This window comes from Gopherus flavomarginatus, chromosome 24, assembly GCF_025201925.1.
Source record: "Gopherus flavomarginatus isolate rGopFla2 chromosome 24, rGopFla2.mat.asm, whole genome shotgun sequence".
Taxonomy (NCBI): Eukaryota; Metazoa; Chordata; order Testudines; family Testudinidae; genus Gopherus; species Gopherus flavomarginatus.
Window position 1 is genome coordinate 862,512 of NC_066640.1, and position 27,230 is coordinate 889,741.

The following is a 27,230-nucleotide window of genomic DNA, read 5'->3' on the forward strand; positions in this document are numbered from 1 at the left end:
CCTGATCTCATTCTTTGTGAAGGTAACAGATTTTTTTAGACAAAGGAAATGCAGTGGATCTAATTTACCTCTATTTCAATAAGGCATTTGATGTGGTTCCACATGGGGAATTATTAGTTAAATTGGAAAAGATGAGGATCAGTATGAAAATTGAAAGGTGGATAAGAAACTGGTTTAAAGGGGAGATTACAAGGAGTCATACTGAAAGGTGAACTGTCAGGCTAGAGGGAGGTTACTAGTGGAGTTCCTCAGGGACTGGTTTTGGGACCAATCATATTTAATCTTATTACTGACCTGGGCACAAAAAGTGGGAATGTGCTAATAAGATTTGCGGATGACACAAAGCTGGGAGATATTACCAATACAAAGAAGGACTGGGATTTTCTACAGGAAGATCTGGATGACCTTGTAAACTGGACTAATAGTAATAGGATGAAATTTAATAGTGAAAAGTGCAAGGTCATGCATTTAGGGATTAATAAGAATCTTTGTTATAAGCTTGAGGTGCATCAGAGTATTGGTTGATCACAGGATGACTATGAGCCGCCAATGTAATATGTCCGTGAAAAAAGCTAATGTGGTCTTGGGATGCATCAGGCGAGGTATTTCCAGTAGAGATAAGGAGGTGTTAGTACCATTATACAAAGCACTGGTGAGACCTCATTTGGAATACTGTGTTCAGTTCTGGTCTCCCATGTTTAAGAAAGATTAATTCAAACTGGAACAGATACAAAGAAGGGCTACTAGGATGATCCGAGGAATGGAAAACCTGTCTTATGCAAGGAGTCTCAAAAAGCTTGGCTTGTTTAGCCTAACCAAAAGAAGGCTGAGGGGAGATGTGATTCCTCTCCCTCCCTGATATTTATCCCTCTGATATATTTATAGAGAGCAATTATTTAAGCTCAGTACCAATGTGGACATAAGAACAAATGGATATAAACTGGACATTAGGAAGTTCAGACTTGAAATTAGAGCAATGTGTCTAACTATCAGGGGAGTGAAGTTCTGGAACAGCCTTCCAAGGGGAGTAGTGGGGGCAAAAGACATATCTGGCTTCAAGACTGAGCTTGATAAGTTTATGGAGGGTATGGTATGATGGGATAGCCTAATTTTGGTAATTAATTGATCTTTGACTATTAGCGGTAAATGTGCCCAGTGGCCTGAGATGGGATGTTAGATGTGGTGGGATCTGAATTAATACAGAGAATTCTTTTCTGGGTGTCTGGCTGGTGAATCTTGCTCACATGCTCAGGGTTTAGCTGATAGCCATAATTGGAGTTGGGAATGAATTTTCCTCCAGGGCAGATTGGCAGAGGCCCTGGGGGTTTTTCTCCTTCCGCTGTAGTGTGGGGCACGGGTCACTTGCTGAAGGATTCTCTGCAGTTTGCGGTCTTCAAACCATGATTTGAGGACTTGAGTAGCTCAGATCAGGTTATGGGTTTGTTACAAGTGGATGAGATTCTGTGGCCTGCATTGTGCAGGAGGTCAGACTAGATGATCGTAATGGTCCCTTCTTACCTTCGAGTCATAGACTTTATGATGGGGGAAATAGAGCCATGTCAGCCCTGAGGGACACAGGAGCTGCCGGGGACCATAACTGCTGTGAGTGAAGGATGAGCTCCTTTTCAAACCTGAGGTCCAGCCTTGTGGTTCAGAGGAGCCACCCATGAATGTGGTGCAGGCTTGCTCTCCAGTTACGCCTTCCCTCTGCACTGGGCCGGGATTAGGGATGCTGCTGCTGGGGTGCAGGGTGCTGCTGCTGTGGGTGCCGCCTCATTTTTTAGGGTATTTTTAATCAAATATCACAGAAGTCACTAAACCTGCGATTTTTACTAAATTTACAGTCATTGCGTTTTGACTTGTCTTCGTTCAAAATCGCAAGAAATCTGCTGCTCTAATTGTGGCTGATGTTGTCCAAGGAACAAGTCTGTGACAGGAGAGATGATGGCTTCTACTTGAAGTCAGTATTTGGCTGCAGGACATCAGTCAGGGCATTATATTCACTCCATGACTGCATGAAAAGCACACTTTTTCAGTGGCCCTTATATTTCTCATTTCCCAAAGTAGAAGAATCCGTTGAGTCTACAGGGGGAGACATTATTCTGTTCAGCCTGGGCACTGTAGAGCAGGGGCTGGGGAGTAGCTTTAGACCTTCTCTCCTATCATGTCGCAGGAGATGGAGTCTAAGCTGAGTGGACGGCCTTTGTTTCACCTCTGAGTACAGTGTTGTGATGCATCTGAACATAGTGGTATGTGGCAAAAAGATGCACACCATGGAAGTGGCAAGAGTGGAGGACACTGAAAAAAAAATAGAATGAATTCCTTAATTTTGGGGCAGAAATGGTTTCGTTTTTGTCTGCCCAGACAACATGGGTTAATTGGATTGGCAGTTGAAAACTCAGTCTTCCTACCGATACACTTGCATCTTTTGTGGTGATAAGTGGGGTCTCAGGTCCACCAAGGAATGAGATCTTACCAAAACCCTTGCTTACTGTTACAACACTGTACTCCTTTCCCTTTAGCTATGTAGCCTTTGATAGTTTGGAAATCTGGCAGTCTTTTCAGGTGACAGTAGAATTTTAATGCTCTTTTGTTCCTGGTGTGTGTGTGTGTGTGTGTTTTTTAAGTTCCTCCTTATTGTCCATATCAATATGTGCTCCCAGTATGGTTACCATTTCTTTCTCTCATCAATTGCCTATATCTTCTGTCATAAACAGATAGTTAAGGGTTAATGCCTCTTTTACCTGTAAAGGGTTAAGAAGCTCAGTAAACCTGGCTGACACCTGACCAGAGGACCAATAAAGGGACAAGATACTATCAAATCTTGGAGGAAAGTCTTTGTTTGTGCTCTTTGTTTTGGGTGGTGTTCGCTCTTGGGACTAAGAGGGACCAGACGTCAATCCAGGCTCTCCAAATCTTTCTAAACCAGTCTCTCATGTTTCAAAATTGTAAGTAACAGCCAGGCAAGGCGGATTAGTTTTGTTTTTGTTTTCTCAACTTGTAAATGTCTTTTTTTTCTGAGAGGATTTCACCTCTGTTTGTTTGCTGTAACTTTGAACTTAAGGCTAGAGGGGGTTCCTCTGGGCTATACAAATTTGATTACCCTGTAAAGTATTTTCCATCCTGATTTTACAGAGATGATTTTTACCTTTCTTCTTTAATTAAAAGCTTTCTTTTTAAGAACTTGATTGATTTTTCCTTGTTTTAAGATCCAAGGGGATTGATCTGGACTCACCAGGGACTGGTGGGGGAAAGGAGGGGGGATGGTTAATTTCTCCTTGTTTTAAGATCCAAGGGGGTTTGGATCTGTGTTCACCAGGGAATTGGTGAAGTCCCTCAAGGCCACCCAGGGAGGGGAGAGTTTTGGGGGGACAGGAAGTGCTCCAGACACTGTCTTCTGGATGGTGGCGGTGTACCAGATCTAAACTAGTAATTAAGGTTAGAAGTGTCCATGCAAGTCCCCACATTTGTACCCTAAAGTTCAGAGTGGGGAAGGAACCTTGACATCTTCCAGCTATTATCTGTCACGTCTTTTCCATTTGATTTCTCATTTATGTGGTGTTACTTAATGTGCCCACTTAACCAAGATGGCTTTCTAACCAAAGTAGCCTCTCTTGCAACAGAAGAACTGTAGTTTTTTTGGTTATCAAAAATTTTGCTGAATAATATAACTTTAAACAAAGTTAACAAACTTTTCCAATAAACTTCTGTTATTTAGCTTTGTTAAAGTTATTTAAAGGGGTCAGATTCTCAAACACCGCCCCCCCAACCCCCCCCCCCCCCCCACAAAACAACCAAAAAAATCTTAATGAGACTGTGGTCTGTTTGCCCAAAGTGTGTCCCAAGATAATGCAGTTTTTCTTCCTATATGTGATAGAAAGATGCTTAAAGAATGTCTTGTCATTTTCTGTAACATTGGTGCCCCACCTCTTGCTTCATCAGTTAGAACATTGATCCAGGAGACTTCCAAATCCTGTTTCTGAATTAATTAACTTTTAAAATAGTTAATGGAATCTCTGATATAGAATGCCACATCTTCTCATACCCATTCTGTCCTTCCTAAATAGTTAAAATGAACCTGAAAATGTGTGGGAGAAATTTATCTCTAAACAGATATGATGTTAAAGCTCTAACTGCTGTTCTCCTTTCTGAATTGCTGCTGCTTTGTTTTGTTGTACTTCTGTTGTGCCTTGGCGTTAGTGCTTCATAAGAATGTTACTTGATGCCCATTATACCCTGAACCACTTACAATACACGTGGATGGTATAATGCACAGAAAAATAGGAAATGGGATTCTCTTCCTTTCTGTTAGAATATAGTGTGAAGCCAAATACTAAAATACGTAGAGAGGAATTTTGTCCCCAAGCCTTGCACCTTGGCTTAGTGTTTTGTTTTTGAGTTTCAAATGCACAGACTTTTGATCTTAAGTTTTGCAGACTAAGCAGTTAGGCACATTCAATACTTGGATGTGAGACTACCTAAGGAAGATGGAGTTGCTGGGGAGAACTATAATTGAGTATGCAGTGAATCATTACTGAACCAATGGTGAATAATAGGTATATTTGGATTTCTTAAGAGTCTATCCTAGGTCTTAGGCACATTATTAAAGAGCATACACTATTCAATCTGAGATCTAAGAATGAAATTCACTTCACTCACTTAGCAACTGTTCCATAACAGCACAAAGTGGCCTAATGTACCCACTAACTCCATCTCTAAACTAGGACGAGGAGTCCTACTATGAACTGCCTCTTCTGACACAGCCTGTCAGCACTGCTCTCTCTGAACAGGGTTGCATAACATGGTGGTAAACAATGCCAGCAGCCATTGGCCTGTGTATAATGTGAATATCAGTTTATCTCTACTGGTTTTAGCAAGAATGGGAAACTTGAAAAAAATAAAATAAAAACTGCCCACAACAACCTCCTGGTATAGATGGAGCCTTTGTGCAGCTTCTAGGGTAGCAAAGCTGTAACAGTGCCAGAAAAGAGTCTCTCCAAGCCTACATAATCTCCAAATCCTCACTAGTTGACATAATTTGCTGAAAAAAAAAAATGAGCAGGATGTAACAGACAGTGTATTGGAGTTCACATTTGTCCCTCATCCCATTACTGCAGGCTATCTGAGGCACATAAGATCCAAAGCCACTCCCCCATTTATATAAGGCTTTGTCTGTTCTAGGAGGGTTTTTCTAACAGTTTATCAGCAAAACCAGTTTAGTGTAGATGCAGTTATATTGGTATAACTCTGCTTGTCCAAGTATAAGCACGATTATACCAATACATCTGTATCCACACTAGGGCATATTTCAGTATGGCTATGCTGAAATCACGACCCCAGCTGATGTAGTTATAATGTTACTATTTTTGTGTAGACCAGACCTAAGACTCCTGGAATGCTGAATGGGGATGGAGCAGAAGCCATTGCTCGGCAAGAACTCCACTCAGTCATATTGTACTGGAGGAACAGAGACCCTAAGAGCTTCTGAAAACCTTCAAAACTTGTGGAATCTTAAAGCCCGCTGAACAGTGGTCTCTAGCTCCGCATGCATCTTCTGCTTTGCGGGTTGCTCCTTTTTCTGGCTCGTGGAACTGTCGAAGGATCAAATTTTCTCATGGTATACTGTGTGCTGTCCCCATGATAAGAACATAATGGCCATACTGGGTCAGACCAAAGATCCATCTAGCCCAGTGTCCTGTCTTCTGACAGTGGCCAATGCCAAGTGCCCCAGAGGGAATGAACAGAACACGTAATCACCAAGTGATCCATCCTCTGTCACGCATTCCCAGCTTCTGACAAACAGAGGCTAGAGACACCATCCCTGTCCCATGTTATTGAGCAATGGGTGAGTTAGATGGAAGAACACACTGTGTGTGGCACAGAAGAATTTATCTCTGATATAGCCTGGGAAAGATTTGAAATTCCAATTTCCTAAGTCTAATTTGTTCATTTTCAATTGACAAGTTCATGTTGGAGATTTTCCTTGTGAAAATGAAATTAAACCTTATGGGAAGTTGCATCCAAATAGTGTGATTCCAGTGTACCCTTATGTATGGCAGTGATGGGTCACCCAGAATGAAAGGTCCTCTGGATGTGAAAACTGCTATGTTTCTATTGGTGTCATTGGCAAGTGCTATGTGCAGGAGCAATAATATAGCCATACTGAATCTCTGAGGAGAACTTTCTAAATTTGGTATGTCCATACTGAGTTAAGCTCCTATGTGCTACATACAACCTTCATGGTTATCAGCTGTGTCAACAAAACTTCTGGTGACTAGACATTCAAATACTAGGCAGTGAGTTAAAGGAAATGAGTAAGAATGCATATGCAGCAAGTAAACTAAAAAAAGACTCTTGTGTGAAGTAATTTTCAAGTTTTGCTTGACAGAAACAACAAGGCTCACTTCAGAAATTTAACAGGATGAGCATCGTAGTTGTACCCCATTTTTTTCTTTAGATTAGGTATTTGAGATCATTCTTACTGCTGCTGCCACTTTCTGATAGCGCAGCATGCTTTATTTTTCTTTGTCTCTTCTGCTTTGTCATCAAGTTTCTCTTCCTTTTCACCACTGTCTTCTTGGTCCTCTGCCCCCTCCTTCTTCCAGGATCTTTCCACTGTTGTTAATCTCCTTCATACTTCTGAATAGTGTTCCCATAATCATTCATAAATCACCTGCAGTGATCCTGGTTGGACCTAAAATCTTGTACCTGCTTATGGTCTCATTGTGTCCTAAAAGTAGAAAAAGCTTGGCAACGTAAAAAAAAAAAAAAGCGTAAGGAGAGAAGGCTATTAGGCAGAAAAAGGGACTGGATGGGTGGCTGGAGGCAGCGTGGAGGTGGCTTACATTTTCTAGGATTTCAGGGGAAAAAATACTACTATATAGTAGGAAAAGCAGGAGTGGAAGCACATCTTTGTAGGTATTACTGGAAATAAACTGTTGGCCAGACTAATTCTTGGATTCTAAATTTAAAGATGTGAAACTGGATTAAGATACCAAATCTTTAATTTCCTCAATCCAAAATCAATTGTGGCTTATATCTTAGGGATGATATTACCTCAAGTAACCCTATAAAGCAGTAGTAATCTAAGTAAAAAGGACTAGATGGTATCAGATCCTAGGGCTTAATCCACTTCAGTTTGGTTCTTAGACTTGGGTGCTGTAAACCTGTGGGTGTTCGTTTCTCTATTTTTGTTCTTTAAATAAATCCTTAATTAAAAGAATGGGTCACTTCTAAACAGTAGGTCCATGCTTTCTGTTCAGAGTAGCATGGTGTATCTTTCTCGTCTTAAAACAAGAATCAAGAAACCCATTAGTCACTAAATAGAGATTTCATTGATGGGATTGTTTCCCAAGTGGCTGACTCCACTGCCTTGGCACGGTAGGACTTTCCACTGGGAGAATTCCACATCTCTCTATTTGCAGGGGATTGGGTATATTGCCCTGGGAGCCGGCTTCTCCCACTTGTTTAGTAATTTGAGGATGCGATGTGACAGTTTGTGACTGATTGATCACAGGGTCTGTTAGTGCAGGCATAGTATCTTGGGTCCCACCTGCAGCCAACCACAGTTTTTGGTATTCACATGCGACTGACGAAGTGGGTATTCACCCACGAAAGCTTATGCTCAAATACATCTGTTAGTCTTCCAGGTGCCACAGGACTCTCTTAAATTTTTTAGTTTTCTCTTTGAAATTCAGTCTTCAGGATAATCACTGTATCTATTTCTTTCCTTATCTTAGGTGAGTGGAGTCAAGACCCTCTATGAATCTGAACTGGCTGATGCCCGAAGAGTTCTGGATGAGACGGCAAGAGAGAGGGCAAAACTGCAGATTGAAATAGGAAAGCTAAGAGCAGAACTTGATGAGATCAATAAGAAGTAAGGAAACTGAACTTCAGTGTGATTTTTTTTTTTTTTATTTTTTTATTTTTTTTTTTTTACTATCATTCAGAATAATGGGTAACATTAGCACATTTTAGACTAGATGATCATAATGGTCCCTTCTGACCTTAAAGTCTATGAGATTGGTATTGATGGATGGTTTTCTAAAGTGTGCTGTAGCTTTACAAGAAGTTACGGGCTTGATGCAGGAATCACTTGGTGAAACTCTGTCCTGCTTTGTGCAGAATTCTGACCAGATGATCATCATTGCCTCTCATGGCATTAAAATCTGACCACTTTCTTTGAGTGCTTGCACATATCCATTTCAGTGTAAATGTGTGTGCACACCGAGCCCAGTTGCCGGAAATTTTGCCCTCAGCGATATCCGTTGGATTGGTTCTAACACGCTCTGGTGTTGCATGCTCATAGCACTGGTATAAGGGGCTCTGCCAACCTTGCTCTCCTTCAGTTCCTTCTTACAGCCCGTGATGGTTGCTGGCAATTTCCTTCCTTAATGGTTTTCTAATCTTTAATGTAAATAGTTCTCATAGTTTTTAGTAGTTAAGTTAGGTTTACATAGTTTGGACGCCTCTATCCGTAGATAGCAGAGTTGTCCTTTGTCCCGGTGCTGAGACTTGCCTTCATGCAGCAAGTCTATGCCTCTGAACAGTCCTCACCTGAGCTGTCTCAGGTGTTTAGGGGAAACTCGTAGGAAGGACTGCTGCCAAATTTGTAAAGAATACAAGCCATGGAGCTAGAAGAACCACACTTCTCATTTGAAGGTCCTCCTCAGACCCGTAGCTTCAGCCTCAGTGCAGAGTGCTCCTCCATCAACACAGGTCCCTCGGCACTGATCGTCTTCGCCCGTGCCTAAGAAGTACCAGGAGAGGAGCTGGTTTCCGGTGCCAAAGGACAAAGACGGGGAGAGCGAGACCCATGCTGGACTGCTCTTCATCCTTGGTACCACGTCACCAGGTGCCCACAGCCCTGGTTCCACAACATCCTACGATGCCCACTCAATACCACTGTACTGGCCAATTTGTGGTCCCGTCGATCCCTGAAGCATTTGCGGCTGCCAGGGATCTTTTGATCCTGCTGGTACCAGGCTCCCTGGACAGTCAGGGCTTGGCACTGTCAGTACCCCCAAACAGCAGGGAGTTGATGCCAGTACCCAGACCAGTGGTCCCCTGACCTTTTTGTCTGGCGGGCGCCAGACGAAGGACCGTGGCCGCCGACAAGTGACGTTGCCACCGAAACGCTGCAGAAATTCGGGTGCTCCACCGCTGGCCAGGACATTGGGGACCCCTGACCTAGACAGTCAGTGCATCTGCTGTCCAAGAGGAAATCCTTGTTGACAGCCTCAAAGTCCCCCAGGCAGCCTTCTCCAGCACCCACTGGCACGGCACCGCCGTGATCTCCGCAATGCACCTCTTCGTCCTCTTGGAGGAAGATTAGTATTCCCCCCCCCCACCAAAGTGACCGACGTTGCTGCTCCCTGCGCTGTTCCCAGTCCATCACAGCACTGAGTTCATCAGGACCTCTGGGTGCCTGGCCACCATACCCATGGGGCTCAACCACCACCCCTACAGTTGCCTTTTTGGAACCTGTGGGGGTTTTGTCCACCGCAAGGGACCCCTTCATCGTGATCTTATTTGGTCATCCTGGAGGCTACAGTATCCCTAGTACCATGTAGACACACCCTGGAACCAGACTCTGGTACCGACCATGGTACCAGACCCCAAGAGGAAGCCCCTGAGGCTTCTGTGGACACCGATTCAGGCTCCCCATCTGGGTTTAGCTTCCTCTTCATACTCTGTCGATGAAGCCACAGTGGCATCTGGGTCTCCCCACCTCTAGATGACCACAAGGCATACCAAGACCTTACTGAAATGGGTAGCCTTAAACCTAGGGGTCCAAGCAGAGGTGGTTAAGAAGGTGACATGGCCTCATGGATATTCTATGGTCAGTGGTCCTATCCAGAGTTGCTTTGCTTCTACACAATGCCATTGTGTTCCCTATTAAGGTGCTATGGCAAACCCTTGCCTCCCTTCCATCAACAGCAAAACACTCGGCTCGTAAATACTTCGTTCTGGCCAAGGGGTATAAGTTCATCTTTACCTCTTTTCCTCTGGGTTCATTGGTGGTTGCAGTGGCCAATGCGCAAGACTGCCATTGAGGGCCAAGCTCTCTGCCTCAGACAAATGACCCTAAGAAGCTGGACCTCCTTGGGTGCAAGGCTTACTCTTCAGGGGGCCTGCAACTTCATATCGCAAACCAGCAGACCCTGCTAGGGTGTTACAACTTCAGTGCCCTGGTCTTCTACATACAAAGGTCCAAACCATTCTATAGATCCACTCAGTTGTTCCTAGCGATGCAGAAAGAATGAAAGATCTCGCCATTTCACCACAGAGAAACTCATTGTGGATCACTTCATGTATCAAGACATGTTACATCTGAACACCTCACCCTGGCTAACCTAGTGGCTCTACAATGTCTCAAGCTTCTTCCACAGCTTTTTTTAGCACAGGTTCCAATTCAGGACATCTGCTGGATGACAACCTGTTTGTTGGTTCTTATGTTCACCATGCTATACGCCATTACACAACAGGCCAGAGACTATTTTGGCTGGGCTGTATTGCAATCAGTTTGCCCTTGATCTCTGAACCCACCTCTGAGGTGGCTGCTTGTAAGTCACCTGCATTGGAAGGGACATGTGCAGGCACTCAAAGAAAAATGGTTACTAACCTTTCTGTAACTGTTCTTGATGTGTTTCACATCTGTTCCAAAATGCACCTCCTGTCCCCTCTTTGGAGGCGGTCGATCAGAAGAAAGTGAGGGAGGGTGAGATTGGCGAGGCCTCTTTATACTGGTGCCATGAGCACATGACACCAGAGGTCGCTAACAGGTACCGCTAAGATAAATGTCTGTCAACTGTGCCCGGGGCACTCGCATGCCTACATTGGAATGGATATGTGCAACACATTTTGAAGAACAATGGTTACAAAAAGGTTACTGATTGTTTTTTGTCTTTGTCCAGATAGGTTTTATTTCTGAAGTTTAATAGGAGGGTGGGGGGTGAAGTAGGGAGCTGGATTTGGTTTAGTACACCCAGGGCTTGATAAACCTTTCTCCGAGATGAAAACAAGACCTTGTCTACTGAGGTATTGGGTGTCTACATCAGCTGTAGTGCTTCTGTGGAATCTAAGGTCTGTTCCTGCTCCAACAAGCAGTAGAGTACAAGACTTACCAGGTTCAGTGCTTGTATTCAGTACCATGTGGGCAGCAGTAAAACTGAGAATATCAAGTTAATTAAGATGCTGCTTGGTAACGCAATGAGCAGCAAAGGAAGATACTGGAGTTACGTAGGACAACGACCCCAAAACAAACTGCTGGAGGAGTAGACTAGCAGTTCCTGCTTCATAGTCCCTTCTTTCAAATTGATCTGACCGCTGCAGGAGTGGAGGCGGGGGGGGGGGGGGGGGGGAGGCACGAATTCATGCTCTTTAAGCAGCTAGAGGGGGTTGAACTTTACATTTTTCAGCTACCTACTAGGTTATGGGAAAGAGCCCATAAAATGTGTCCAGCAACAGCAGCTTGACAAATCCCAGCTCTCTTCCCTTCTAAACAGCTGGTTGCATAGAAGCAGGACTTGTGCGGTGCATTTGGGAGTGGTTTCTCCTGTGCCTTCGTAGGTGTGTGCAGCACATATCATTAGGGTGTGCACCCAGGGAGCCATGCCCTAGTCCCGCCCTGCCCCCATCCACTCCCTCCTACTTCCCGCCCCCTAACTGCCCCCCAGGACCCCACCCCCATCTGAGCCTCCCTGCTCCTTGTCCTCTGACTGCCCCCTAGGACACTACCCCCTATCTGTCCCCTGACTGTCCTGACCCCTATCCACCCCCCCACCCCCTGACAGACTCCAAAACTACCATGCCCCATCCAATCCCCCCTGTTCCCTGACTGCCCCCTCCAGAGACTCTCCCACCTCCTATCCAACCCACCCTGCTCCCTGTCTCCTGACTGCCCCCACCCCTTATCCAACCTGCCCTGGACTCCTTACCATGAGGCTCCTAGCAGCATGTTCTTCTTCGAGTGATTGCTCACATCCATTCCAGTTAGGTGTGCGCGCTTGTCGGAAACTTTTTACCCTAGCAACTCCAGTGGGCCGGCAGGTCGCCCCCTGGAGTGGCACCGCCATGGCGCTCAATATATATCCCTGCCAGCCCACCCGCTCCTCAGTTCCTTCTTACCGCCGTGTCGGTCGTTGGAACTGTGGAGCGCGGCATAGCTGTCCTCCACGTCCCTAGCTCTCCTTGTTATCTCTCGTATTGTTATAGTTGTTAGTTAGATTGTTAAGTATAGATAGTAGTAATTAAGTGTAAATAGGTTGTAAATAGCTGTTCGCCGGGGGCTTAGCCCTTCCCGGCACCCGGCACCGGGCTCATGCCTGGTTCGCCGGGCTTCAAGCAGTGTGCGGCCTGCAAGAAGCCTATGCCCACCAGCGACCCCCACGACGCGTGCCTGAAGAGCCTGGGGGAATCGCACAGATCGGACAAGTGCCGCATCTGCAAGGCTTTTAAGCCAAGAACAAAAAAGGAGAGAGATCAAAGACTCCGGACTCTCCTTATGGAGGCGGCACTTGACCCGGCGGCTTCGCAGGCCGTGATCTCGGCGCCGGCACCGGATCGCACCGGCACCGAAAAGACTCCCCGGCACCGACCTTCTCCGGCACCGGGGACAGAACCAAGACCGTCGAAGTCTGCTACTCCAGCCAGGCAGACCCGACTGGAGCGCCCGGCCTCAACATCGGCCGCGGCGCCGCAGGCACCGTCGACTCCGGGCCCGGCGGGTCCATCGAGTCCGGTGCCGCCAAGCTCCCCCATGAGATCTGGGGTTGAGATATTGGTCCCATCCACGCCGGAGACCTTCGCCTCGCCTCGGGACCTCATTGCCTTAACTGAGCCTACTCAGTTGCCACCCCCGGTACCTCCGGTGCGGGTTGCGTCTAGAGGCAAGCCCAGGATGTCGGCACCGTCTCGGGACTCGCGCTCACGGTCCAGGTCCCGACGTCACGGCAGATCGAGATCTCATCGCCGCTCGCAGTCCCGGCACCGCTCTCCTCGGCGGTACCGGTCGCACTCGCGGCACCGGTCGACCTCAAGGCGGTCGCGGTCGGACTCCAACCGGCACCGTGACTCCAGGAGCCAGTCCCGCCGTCACTCGCCGCACCGGTCGACCTCCCGGCACCGAGCTGGTGGCAGGTCCCGGTCCCGGTCGACCTCCCGGCACTGAGCTGGTGGCAGGTCCCGGTCCCGATCCCGGCACCGAAGCAGCGGCCGGTACTGGTCCAGATCCCGGCACCGAGACAGAACCCGGTCCCGGTCCCGATCCCGGCACCGCTATGACTCCCGGTACCGATCCCCGGCACCGAGAAGATCGTCCCTGCCGACCCGCGCAGACCCTTACCAACCAGGGTCTGCCCCGCCGTGGCCTTCTAGACAGCCGTCGGTCTCCTCCCAAACGGACAGCGGGTACGCGTTGGGCACCGACCGGCAGGCGGCGCTATTTCACGACCCGCCACAACACGACCAAGGCCCGCAGCAATGGGGGTTTTGGACACCCTGGGCATACCATCAAGCCCAGGGACCCCAACAGCTTCCTGCTAGGCCTGCGATGGCGGAGCACAGGGTGCCGGAAGCCTCATTGTCTCGCCCCCCTCCCTCCCCGGATGGGGAGGAAGGGTCCAAGCAGCAAGACTCCGCTCTGGCTCCTGAGACAGAGGCGAGGGCTGAGGGAGACCCTCCATTAGACACTCTCTTGCCGGGGGTCTCCTCATCCTCCTCCCCTGATGAAGCGGTGGCTGGTACCTCCTCCAGTAGCCCCCCCCCCCCCCCGCTGGATCTCAGGGCGCACCAAGACCTCCTCAGGCGAGTAGCTCAGAATCTGAGCCTACAAGCTGAGGAGGTCTCGGAAATAGAGGATCCGATCGTTACCATCCTCTCATCGGATGCTCCCACCAGGGTCGCCCTACCCTTCATAAGGACCATCCAGGCCAACGCCAATACCATCTGGCAGTCTCCGGCCTCCATCCCCCCTACGGCGAGGGGCGTCGAGAGGAAGTACATGGCCCCTTCTAAAGGCTATGAGTACCTCCATATACACCCGACACCGTGTTCCCTGGTGGTACAATCCGTAAATGACAAAGAGCGTCATGGGCAGGAAGCTCCAGCCCCCAAATCCAGGGAGGCCAGGCGAATGGACCTCCTCGGCCGTAAAGTATACTCGGCTGGGGCGCTGCAGCTCAGGGTTGTGAACCAGCAGGCCCTGCTCAGCAGGTACGCCTTCAACTCCTGGGTGGCAGCAGACAAATTTAAGGAGCTGCTGCCGCAAGACGCCCGCCAGGAATTTGCAGCCATCTTAGATGAGGGCAAGAAGGTTGCACGTACATCTTTGCAAGCTTCTTTGGACGCTGCAGACTCGGCTGCCCGCACCCTCGCGTCGGGAGTAACGATGCGCCGCATCTCCTGGCTGCAGGTCTCTGGCCTTCCTCCGGAGCTCCAGCATACCATCCAGGACCTCCCATTCGAAGGCCAGGGCCTGTTTTCCGAAAAGACAGACCCCAGACTCGAGTCTGAAGGACAATCGGGTCATTATGCGCTCCCTCGGGATGCACACACCGGGAACGCAACGCAGACCCTTCCGGCCACAGCAACAACAGCAGCGCAGGCCATATTCCCAGTTCCGCCAACGGCAGGACCTTAACAGGCGCCGTGGCAGGAATGGAAGGCGCAGGCATTCGGGGAACCAAGGGGGGCAAAACCAAGGCTCCTCTAAGCCCCCGCCTGGACCCAAGCCTTCATTTTGAAGGTGCGCCCGAGGGTGCAGTAACAGTTTCCCCCATGGATCCTTCCCCCCCGTTTTCCAACCGCCTTTCGTTTTTCCTCCCGGCGTGGACCCAAATAACATCGGACCGCTGGGTCTTACGCACGGTGCAGACGGGATACCGCCTGCAGTTTGTATCATTTCCTCCTTCCCGCCCCCCTTCCTCGTCCCTCTTCAGGGACCCCTCTCACGAGCAATTCCTTCGGCAGGAGGTACAGACGCTCCTCAGCAAAGGAGCTATAGAGGCGGTTCCGGAAAACGAGAAAGGCAAGGGGTTTTATTCCCGTTATTTTCTGATCCCCAAGGCCAAGGGAGGCCTCAGGCCTATCCTCGACCTGCGAGAGCTCAACAAATACCTGGTGAAGTTGAAGTTCTGCATGGTATCCCTGGGGACCATTATCCCATCCCTGGATCCGGGAGACTGGTACGCCGCCCTCGACATGCAGGACGCGTATTTTCACATTGCCATTTGGCCACACCACAGACGTTTCCTTCGCTTCGTGGTGGGCCCCCTTCATTACCAATTTGCAGTCCTCCCATTTGGCCTTTCTACGGCCCCGAGGGTGTTTACAAAATGCATGGCAGCTGTTGTGGCACATCTTCGACGTAGTCGTATCCACGTGTTCCCTTATCTAGACGATTGGTTGATTCGGGGCACGTCGGAACGGCAAGTCTGCAGCCATGTCCGCGTGATCACCGGCATGTTTGCTACGTTGGGCCTCTTGATAAACATGGACAAGTCCACCCTGATCCCCACGCAGAGGGTGGAATTCATCGGGGCCGTCCTGGACGCCACTGTGGCCAGGGCCTTGCTGCCGTCGCAGAGGTTCCAGGCATTGTCGGCGATCGTTCAGCGACTGCGGGCAGCCCCCTTGACATCGGTGCGGACATGTCTAGCCCTGTTAGGCCACATGGCGGCTTGCACCTTTGTGACCGGTTATGCTCGGCTCCGCATGAGGCCCCTCCAGTTGTGGCTCATCGATCATTACCGGCCGGCAAGACAGCCGCTAGACATGCTGATCACGATCCCCCAAGAGGTGTTAGATTCTCTCGACTGGTGGCTAGACCAGTCCGTAGTGTGTGCGGGGCTCCCTTTCCACCCACCTCAGCCCTTGGTGTCCCTGACAACGGATGCCTCAGATCTTGGCTGGGGGGCCCACCTGGGAACCCTGAGAACGCAGGGCCTGTGGTCCCCGCAGGAGGTGAGGTTGCACATCAACATGCGGGAGTTGAGAGCGGTCCGCCTCGCTTGTCAAACGTTCTGCCATCAGCTTCAAGGTCGTTGTGTCGCGGTGTTTACCGACAACACGACGACCATGTACTATATCAACAAGCAAGGCGGCACCAGATCCTCTCCCCTGTGTCACAAGGCGATGCGACTCTGGGACTTTTGTGTAGCCCACTCCATTCACCTCACGGCTTCCTTCCTCCCCGGAGTACGGAACACGTTGGCGGATCGCTTGAGCAGATCCTCCCTGTCACACGAGTGGTCCCTTCGCCCGGACGTCGCCCTCTCCATCTTCCGGAGGTGGGGTTATCCCCATGTGGACCTCTTCGCGTCCGGGGGGAACAGGAAGTGCCAAGCGTTCTGCTCCTTTCAGGGCAGGGAGCCCGGGTCGATAGCGGATGCCTTCCTTATTCCGTGGTCGACCCACTTGTACTACGCGTTTCCCCCGTTCCCTCTGGTCCACAGGGTCCTTCTGAAGGTGCGCAGGGACAGGGCTCGTGTGATCATGGTAGCCCCGGCATGGCCCAGGCAACATTGGTACCCCATGCTGCTGGACCTGACCATAGCCGATCCAGTTCCCCTGCCCCTTCACCTGGACCTGATTACCCAGGAGCACGGGACCCTCTGTCACCCGGACCTGCAGTCGCTGCACCTAGCGGCGTGGCTCCTGCGTGGCTGACCGGTTCTGAGCTGCGCTGCTCCACACCGGTGAGGGAGGTGCTTTTGGGCAGCAGGAAGCCTTCCACGAGAGCGACATATTCGGCCAAGTGGAAGCGTTTCTCCTGTTGGTGCGTGGAGAGAAATCTCCGCCCTATGGAAGTTTCGGTGGCCGATATCTTAGACTACGTTTGGTCCCTCAAACAGCAAGGTCTGGCGATATCGTCGTTGCGAGTACACCTGACAGCTATCTCCACCTTTCACCCGGGTGCGGATGGTCGCTCTATTTTTTCTCACCCGACGGTGTCTAGATTCCTTAAGGGACTGGAACGTTTATACCCTAACGTCCGTCTCCCTGCTCCAACCTGGGATCTTAACCTGGTGTTGTCCCGGCTCATGGGACCCCCCTATGAACCGTTAGCTACTTGCTCCCTGCTTTACCTCTCTTGGAAGACTGCCTTTCTAGTAGCTATCACCTCAGCTAGGCGGGTGTCGGAACTCCGGGCTCTTGTGGTAGACCCCCCGTATACAGTCTTCCACAAAGATAAGGTGCAGCTGAGGCCACACCCTGCCTTTCTTCCCAAGGTAGTCTCGTCCTTCCACATCAGCCAAGAGATATTCCTTCCAGTTTTTTTCCCGAAACCTCACTCCTCAGGCAGGGAGCAGCAGCTCCACTCGCTTGATGTCCGTAGGGCTCTCGCGTTCTACGTGGAGAGGACCAAACCCTTCCGCAAATCCCCCCAGCTTTTCGTGGCGGTAGCGGACCGCATGAAGGGGCTTCCTATCTCCTCCCAGAGGTTATCCTCATGGGTAACGTCCTGTATCAGGACCTGCTATGACTTGGCCCACGTTCCTACGGGCCGTGTGACTGCGCATTCTACCAGGGCGCAGGCGTCGTCGCTGGCTTTCCTCGCCCATGTGCCCATCCAGGAAATCTGTCGGGCAGCGACCTGGTCATCAGTCCACACCTTTGCTTCCCACTACGCCCTGGTCCAGCAGTCAAGAGAGGATGCGGCCTTCGGATCTGCAGTGCTCCATGCCGCGACTTCTCACTCCGACCCCACCGCCTAGGTATGGCTTGGGATTCACCTAACTGGAATGGATGTGAGCAATCACTCGAAGAAGAAAAGACGGTTACTCACCTTTGTAACTGTTGTTCTTCGAGATGTGTTGCTCACATCCATTCCACACCCGCCCTCCTTCCCCACTGTCGGAGTAGCCGGCAAGAAGGAACTGAGGAGCGGGTGGGCCGGCAGGGATATATATTGAGCGCCATGGCGGCGCCACTCCAGGGGGCGACCTGCCGGCCCACTGGAGTTGCTAGGGTAAAAAGTTTCCGACGAACGTGCACGCGCGGCGCGCACACCTAACTGGAATGGATGTGAGCAACACATCTCGAAGAACAACAGTTACAAAGGTGAGTAACCGTCTTTTCTGCTCTGCGCAGAGCCAAACCTTGGCCTGCAGGAGCATGCAGCCCCGCCCCTCAGAATGCTGCATGCGTGGTGGCATGGCTCTGAATGAGCAGGGAACATGTCTGCCTCCCTGCAGAACTCTGGCCCCCAGAGCGCTGTGGGTGCTACTGCATGGCTGTAGGGGAGGGGCCGGTGGCTTGCTGCGCTCCGGGAGCGTAGACCCTCCGGCTTGCCGTGCCAGGAGAGTGGGGCCATTTTCCCACCCCTGCGTTAGGGTGTGCCTGGGCACACCCAGTGTTGTCAGATGCTACCGGTGTGGTGCTCTGCTCTGTTCAATGTTGATATCACTCGGCTGCATGCGTGTGTTCCCTCTGTGTGCTGCTCCAGCTCTGCAGATAGCTGACACAGCAGACCCGAAGAGAACCCTCAATGACCACAGAGTCTAGTAAGATACGAAGGCACGTTGACCAGGTTTATTGCCGTATGGACACAATAGTAGTTCCCTGTAGATTTTTACTCTAGCTCAGGGCATGCTACGAGAAAGTGCCTCTTGACAATGGACTTGGCTCAGTCAGCGGCAGGACTTTCCACTGCCCCCTTGGCCGGACAAAGAGACTGCCCCAGGGATGCATTCTTATACACAGGTACAAACAAGTTACATATCACTCCTGACGTATTGAGGTGCAACCCCTCTACGTAGTAAGGTGCTGCCTCTCACCTTGTACATGTTGGTTTGAACAAAACAACTCTATCCATCATATTACCCTTTTGGCCCTGTCATTGGGATGGGTCAGCCTGTTATCTGTGTGGAGTGTACAAGTATGCGAATGTTCTGATATCTGGTGTCCAGTACCTTTTAGGTATGTCTCTTTCTGCAGCATCAGCCCTCTCCTTGCCTGCTGCTGTGAGCAGGGCTGCCTCTGGCTCACAGCTTCACTTTGCTTTGTTAGCAAAGTCTTGACCATTACTTTAGTTCAGGCCTCATACCGGGCTCTGATACCAAGGTTTATATCTTAGGGCCTCTACTTACTACACCCGGCATACCCCATGCGCATGCCTATGTGTGCCTTCCTCGTGGGTTTTAGTCCTCTACTTCTGCCTCAAAATAGATATGGAAGATTTTTAAGTGGGGAGGAGAACATCCACCAAAAGGGTCCAGGAGAGAGTCCCTGATACTTGCCCACTAGCAGCTGTCAGGAAAAGGAGAGAGGCTGGGATATAAATCTCTAGATGATAGGTGCCTGGCAGACTTGAAGTCTTGCATATGCTTGTCTTGTTCCTCATTGAGCTGTTAATGAATGCACGTGGCAGAATGTTTCACATAACACAAGCAAAGTAAAATCAGTCTTCATAAATTTTGGTGTGAAACATAGCTATAACTGAGGAAATTATTATGAATCCTGTAGCTCACATTTATATTCAAGAAGCTGAATAGTATAGAATGAAGAATCAAAGCCTTTTCACTAGTGTTCAGACCCTAGAGCATGTACATAGCCAACATTTCTGTAAATGTACCAGGGATAACCTTTCCTATAGTAACTGATCCCAGGTACATTTACAGAATTGTTTAAATCCAGTGTCAGAATTTTTGATTTAGTTGTGAATCAAATAGAACTGGCGTTTTAAAAATGGTATTTAATTGAGCAAAACTTAATCATTCTGTGGAGGCTACTATTTCCTAGTGAAGAGGCAGGTCTGACTTGAAATGAGGAGATGTTTCTGTTCCATTCAACTAACGAGATTTCTTTGAATGCTGTTATGCAAGTTATAACATCTAAAAGTGTTTTTTAAAAAAACCTGTGTGGTCTGAATAGCTAGCTCCTTAAGCAAATGAGACACTGGATTTGTACATGTGAATGGATCTCACATACACAATTTAATCTGAAAACTTGTACTTGTCATCCTTTCTCCACACTTGTAGAATAAATGTGTAACCAAATGTGGTGGCTTCTGTTCAAACTGAATGTGTCAGTCTAATTCCAACCGTTTTATTTTTACTCCAAAGTAAGGTTGAAACTAACAGAGGAAACTAGTCAACGAGGAAGAAAATAATACTGTAAACAACTGGAGTGTAATGAAAAATAGGGTTGGTACAGCCTGTTGTAAATTCAGTCCTCGATCCTGCAGCTGGATCTGTCTGAGAACCTGTTGTGTCCAAACTAAACCACACTGAATTTTTTTTAAAAGACAATTTAGAATGAAATGTAAAGATTGTGTGGCTTCTCGGATGTCTGCTATAGTTATTTACCGCTTATTTGGAGTTAAACTCTTCCATTTTATTGCGAGATCTGTTTCTATGCTATGAGATCCTACACTTCTTTAGAGTTACAAATAATGCCTCTTATAGGCACTGCTTTTTACACACACAAGTTCTGGCCTCAAGCAATACAGAATCCAGGGGGATTTTGTATTTTTATTCACTTTCTGTGAATTATCTGCTAGAAATAGGAATGCCTACATGAATTTCTCTCACGAGTAAGAGTACTTTCTCCATATTTTGCAATGGATCCCCGTTTTTGAAAGTAGTGTTGCTCTTCATCTCTCTGGCTTATCCATTTCCAGCTCTTGCTATTTTCTGAAGTGGTAAAGGACAGACATAGGTTGTGAAACTAATACATAAATGTTGATATGGCACCCTTAAACCAGTGTTCCCCACCTTAAAAGTTCTGGGTCTCCTGTTGACATGAGGATATTGAATTGCAGGAAAACACTAAGATCCCTTTTTATTTAAGCTGTTTTTCAGCTGGTGTCTTTCCAAAGGGTTAATAAAGAAGAGGCAAAAGTGAGGGCTGGATCATCAGTGAGAATTGATTCAGGGAAGTTCTGTGGCCTGTATTACACAGGAGGCTAGCCTATATGATCAGTTGTCCCTTCTGGCCTTATCTATAAAAGGGTGTCCTTATTTCAGGAGAGAAGGTTGGTTAAAACTTTTGCTTTCTGAGAAAAACTACAGATAAGGTGTTCTCATAACACTGGCCTGCACTTTCAAAGCCAACTACTGATTTTGAATATGGGGTTCCCAGCTTGAGGTACCTGAAAGGGGGCCTGATGTTCACAAGTGCTGCATATCTAATCTTTGAAAATCAAAACCCTTCACAGTTTCAAGTTGCGCACACAATATTACTAGTTACTCTTGAAGGCTTAAGCCTGCTTCCTTATAAACTGGTGCAAATAACTCTTGTTTGCAGTATAACTTAATAGAATTTGGTTAATATGTGGTAATTCTTGTTAATTTGAGTTTAGAATTTACAACTGGGTTGTATCAGTTTTATGTTTTAATACTTGGCACTAAGTGTTTTCCAGATCCTTTCAAATCACTTTCTAAGCAATAAAGCATCTTGAGAGTTATGTACATCATTTTACAGGTGAGCAAACTGAGACACAGAAGTGTAAAGCTTTTTGACCAAGGTGACGAGTGAGTCAGCACCAAAGAATATTTGAATAAAAATGCATCTCTTTATTACGGGAAAGCTGTTTGTACAGAAACAGTTCTGACTGTTAAGTCTAACACAAAGCTCAAGTTTATGGTCAGTTATGCACCAACATTGGGTCTCTTGCATTTCTAATAATCACATAAATCACTACCTAACGGTTGTCACAGTCTGTGACTCCTTGTGTAGTGACAACACTTGGCACACTTTATACGTCTCAAAGTGCATCCAAAAGCTAGGTAGGCATCATCCCCATTTTACTATCAGGAAAACAGAGTCAGAGGAGAAGTGACTTGTGCCAAGTTCACCCAAGTTGTCTTACTCTCAGCACAGTGTCTATGCCTGGGGCCATGTTACCTTTAAATTGGTTTGCAGGAGGATTCCAGTCTTTATCAGCCCCATCAGAGTCCTAGGATTGCTGTTGACCCAGAATCCCATAGTATACCTGTGTTGTGACCCATTGGGCTAGTACGCGTCTTTCTGGCATTTCAGTATAGTTAAATTAGAAAGTGATGTCTTCCACTAAAAGATTACTTACTGGCTTCTAATTAAACTGGTACAATTTAGTTGTCTTTTGAGTATTACAGTTAATATTAGTGTATCTAACTTTCCTCTGGATGCAAACATACTAATAGCAATCTTTCTGCTGTTGAATCCTGTTTAAGTAAAGGAGGTGACAATCTTGGGAGGATGTTTTCTATGAAGTAAGAAAATAACTTCTTTGCATTATGAGTTATATGATTTAGTTCTTCAAACTTAAAGAAACAGAACTCATTTTTCCCCATATTTTGAGAAGTGTTCCTGAATGTCTTCCCCGTTCTCCTCTGATCCTGCTTGATTTGCAGTATGTAAGCACTACGAGATAAATTAAGGATGACTGAGTTATCCCTTTTTCAGACAATCTTTTTCCTTCTCTGCAGTCATTAAAACAGTCTGGCAGAAATATCCTGGGCTTAATCTTTTATCCAAAAGACAGGGCATCAATGTAAAACAGTACCTCTTGTCTTCCATCCATTGTCCCTGGCCAAAGAATGCTCTGTACTCAGTAGGGTATGTTGAATCACTTCTAGGGCAAGATCCTGAATAGACAATTTGAGCATTCTGCCCTCAGCAAGATTAGTATGTTTACATTAATTTAAACAGTGATCTCACTTAAATGAAAATATTTCACCAGCAAGGAGATCAGCTTCTTTAGTAGGGCTTGAAGTTTCAGTGAAGTTTTTCACTTAACTTATATTTCAGAACTCTTTACATGGTGGTACCTGAACTGTTATAACATGCTTTGGTTTTTCCCTGTGTACACTAGTCATCTAACCATGTTAGTGAGTTTTTTAGCCTAGGTATCTACTTGGGTTAAACATGGCTATAATACATTTTTCTGTCCACGCAGGCAAGACTAGTATGATATAAACTCTTTTTTTATGTGTATGCATATACTGTTTTTTTAATGTGGATTTAAACTACCATGATTTAATGTTGCCTTCCCCATCCTGTTTATATGGTTATTTTGAAGACAGGTCCTTACTCTGTGAGCACTGTCCAGCACATGAAACAAGTTTGGTGTTCAAGATATTACATGCCTATGTTAAAATTACCTCTGAATGTAGGATATATATATATATATATATATATATATATATATATATATATAAAAATATAAATATAAATATAAATATAAAAGTTTAGGGAGCTACTGTGGAGAGAGCACTTACAGCAAATTAGCTTTAGTAATCTCTCCCAATTGGTATGTACTCTTAGTAAACATGAGCAAGCACACTCATAGAATATCAGGGTTGGAAGGGACCTCAGGAGGTCATCTAGTCCAACCCTCTGTTCAAAGCAGGACCAATCCCCAGATTTTTATCCCAGTTCCCTAAAGGCTCCCTCAAGGATTGAACTCTCAACCCTGGGTTTAGCAGGCCAATGCTCAAACCACTGAGCTCTCTCTCCCTCTCCTGCCCCCTCTGGTTCTCAGTGGGTGATTTAAAACCACATATTGTGAGTAAATACCAAATGTTTAGCACAGGTTCGCAACCTTTCAGAAGTGCTGTGCCGAGTCTTCATTTATTCACTCTAATTTAAGGTTTTGCATGCCACTAATACATTTTAACGTTTTTTAGGTCTCTTTCTATAAGTCTATAATATATAATTAAACTATTGTTGTATGTAAAGTAAATAAGGTTTTAAAAATGTTTAAGAAGCTTCATCTAAAATTAAATTAAAATGCAGAGCCCACTGGACTAGTGGCCAGGACCCGGGTAGTGAGTGTGCCACTGAAAATCAGCTCACGTGCTGCCTTCGGCACATGTGCCATAGGTTGCCTATCTCTGGTTTAGCATATTTTTCTGTTTTAACTTCTGCAAAATATGAAACATTTGAAATACTTTACAGTTCACTTTGCACTGACTGGATCACTGCTGGTGTTGATACCAAAAGGGATATGTTTTCCAAATAAATCCGTCCGTTTGATCTGAAACTCTGCTGCTAGTTCAACATTATTGATATTAAATAATTGCCAAAATATGATTCCTCTGCATATGTTACCATTGTGGGAAGGCTAATTTACCCATGTGGCAGTTGTATAAATAGTCACACTTTTATAATTTCCCTAAAAGGAGGAGACTTTTATATCAGGGTGAAACTTGACAGTCTTGGTCTGAGTCCCTTAATTAGTTCATCTGTGTGTGTTTTTATTTAAAAAAAAAAAAAAGTGTGTGTGTGTGAGAGAGAGAATATATCATTGCTGAAAAGGCTTTTAATCTGGTTTTATAACTTTTGGCCATGCTCCAAATTTGATGTCCTCCCACTTGAGTCAAGTAACTTGTTATATGCTGGAGACTTTAAAAAGTAGCTGGACAGAGTGGCAATCCATTATCCTATTTCAGCTGCAGGTTTCATGGTGGAACCTGCCTTTCTGCTTAAGACAACTGAATTATGAAAAACCCATTGTCAACAATTGATGCAATGTATGGTTTGTTTGTGATGAGAAGTTTGAGGGACCATGTTGAGTCTGGTATTTAATATTGTTGCTAAACAGGCTTAATCTGGGGATGTTTTATTCCCCCACTTTCCTGATAATGGTGTGCAAATCAGACGTGTGCATGCATGCAAAGGTGGAACTGGCAGAAATAGAAGGGCAGAAGTAAGTATTTCCATCTTAGTGCTTTAAGGTGGGCATTTAAAAAGTGTTTCAGACTTGAGAGCACAAGAGCCGTTGAAAGTCAGTGCATATTGTGCCCCTAAGTCAGATAAATGTTTTAGCAAATCCCACCCTATAGTTTTGTTTTCACTAGGTAAAAGAGAGGAGTTAACTCGAGTTAGCTAACATGAGGTAAAATCTTAGTGAAGACAAGTCAGTTTAGTTTTCACGTGAATTAGCAGGTCAACCCAGGGTAACCGTAGGCTTCCCTCTAGTCTTTAACTCGGTCTGCTAACACACGTGAAAGCTGCAGACTGCATGTCTTAGCTAACTTGAGTGGAAAAAAAAAGTGTTCTTAACTCACATTAACTACGATTTTAAAAGTGAAACACTTTTAGCCTCTACCCCATCAGATTAATAGATTCCAAAGCCCAAAGGGTCCATTGTGATCATCTAGTCTGACCTCCTGTATAAGTTCCCCAAAATGAAATAAAGCATTCAGGAAATCCATGGGATACCAGAGACTTAAAGGAAGTAGTATAATTTTTCTACCAAAGTGAACGTTTTAAGCAAAGGAAGCTAGTAAGTTTTATCCTGTAAATTTAAATTGCTGACTCAGTGGCCTATAACAATTTATTTCCACTAATTTGCCAGATAAATCTTAATCAAAGATTATCTTCCAGCAGCTGTACATCGAAGGATGTAATCAGCCAGAAAACTTTACCACCTGATGAAGGTTTTATGTGCCATGTCTCACCCTCCCCCCCCACAATCCAGTCAGGTTTGAAAACATCCTCTTATATGAATAATGGCTAATATCTTAAATCCAACACCCTTTTTTAAAAGCTACTTATTGCATCACCAAAGTTGTGTATATATAGACAATGTTTCTTCAGAGATCGTTCAATCATGAAAAAATGGACTCCAAGGTAATTTTCATCCGGAGTCCCAGGATATAGGACTGCCTATTAAAAATGAATGAAGAAATTAGACAAACTATACAGAAAAAAGAGAAGATAGGAAAACTAACAGTCTGAAACTTAATACTGACCACCTACTTTCAGAAGCAAAAGAGGACTTTATACCTCATTTTCAGCCCCTTTTACTATGCTGTCATATCTGTGAGGTTGCTACCATCTGCCTTCATAATGAGAGTATGGCATCTACTTAATTCTATTGTTTGCTTCTAAACGAGCACTACGGAAATCTTGACAAAGTCAAGAAAGAGTATCGAGGAAGAGGGAATCAGTCACCGGTAAATGAAAGTTATACTGCTACTTATAGAAATGCCGGGAAACTACGCCAGTGTTTGTTTGTTAGCAGCCCATCTGTCTTCAGAAATCTATCTGCTAACTTCAGATTCTTTTTCTTATGAACAATTGGACACTGGATAAATACCTAAAGCCTGCATGACCATCAGGCAAACCAGCTGTGCCTTTTCTGCACTGGAGAAGGAATTTGGAATGATCAACAGAAGCACCTTTTATAGTAGTCAAGAAAAATAAGCTTTGTAGAGTACATGTGTGTGCCTTACAAAACTATCACTATATAGAAAATAACTGGTGTATTTGATGTGTATATTTTCAGATGGTCTTAGTGGTTATAACACTGCATATAGGGAACTAACCTTATTGTAGTAAATAGTTTGTTTAAAATTGAAACAGGAGGAGGATTTTTCCTATTTAAATTATTTTTAAAAAAACCCCTACCTTAATAGACACATAACAATAAATACATACTATCCTTCCCTCTGTCCTTAGCATTTTTCCAGCCTTTAGTGTTCGCACACAGGAAGTGATTAGGGTCTCTTGCTGCAAATGGAGGGTGTGGTCATGCAGCCTGGCTGTAATTTAGGCAGGGAGGAATGACTGGTAACTTGACTGACTTATAGCCTTTCATGGTATTATTTTTCTGTTAAGATAACTACAGCACCCAGCCCAGATTGGGGCCTTGTTTGGTTGGGCACTGTGAGCAAACAGGATAAGAGAGCTCCTGCCCCAAGGAGTTTAAAGTCTGAATAGAGGGAGGGGATGAGACATAAAGTAGAGGGAACAATGTGTTAGCCTATGACTATTTTGTTCATTCTGTGACTTCTGTTGTTCTATCCCCTCCACATGAAAACCGATCCATGTGGAGGGGATAGAACAACAGAAGTAGATGTCAGAGGATAGATGTCAGAGACTGGAAGGAAGGGGTTGGAACAGTTAGCACTGGATGTCTGTGTAAAGTTTTTACTTTGAACATACAAGCACAACCCCCCACCCACCATTGGGGCCCAGAGGACCATCGGTGTCTGGTGATGCCTCATGCAGATGCTTCTCTTTGCTTCTGCTGGCTAAGTCTCTGGGTAGATCAAGTGAGGATTTTTTTTTTCTTTGAGCTCAGATGCCCCTTCCCACACAGTTAAAGCTGAATGGAGCCTGATGCCCCTGGAGTAGGGTTTTTCTTTGTGCTGTCGTGCTGCTGGGGAGAGAGAAGAAACTCATTTTTAGACCTGGATACAATTAACTTCTGGTGCAAGTTAGTTGGGAAGGAGATACATGCAATCTGGTTGCATCCTTCTGAATAAGTTGGGCAAAAATTTATAGAAAAATAATCA

At 46.3% G+C, this 27,230-nt stretch overlaps 1 protein-coding gene across 2 annotated transcripts in view; it reads left to right on the forward strand.

Annotated features, from left to right (window-relative positions):
• Window positions 1-27,230, forward strand: part of LMNB2 (lamin B2) — a 96,519-nt gene that overhangs the window by 23,586 nt on the left and 45,703 nt on the right. For both annotated transcript variants that reach the window (XM_050933751.1, XM_050933750.1), the window contains exon 2: window positions 7,740-7,876. In XM_050933751.1, the coding sequence (XP_050789708.1) occupies window positions 7,740-7,876 (137 nt within the window). The remainder of the gene's footprint in view (window positions 1-7,739; window positions 7,877-27,230) is intronic.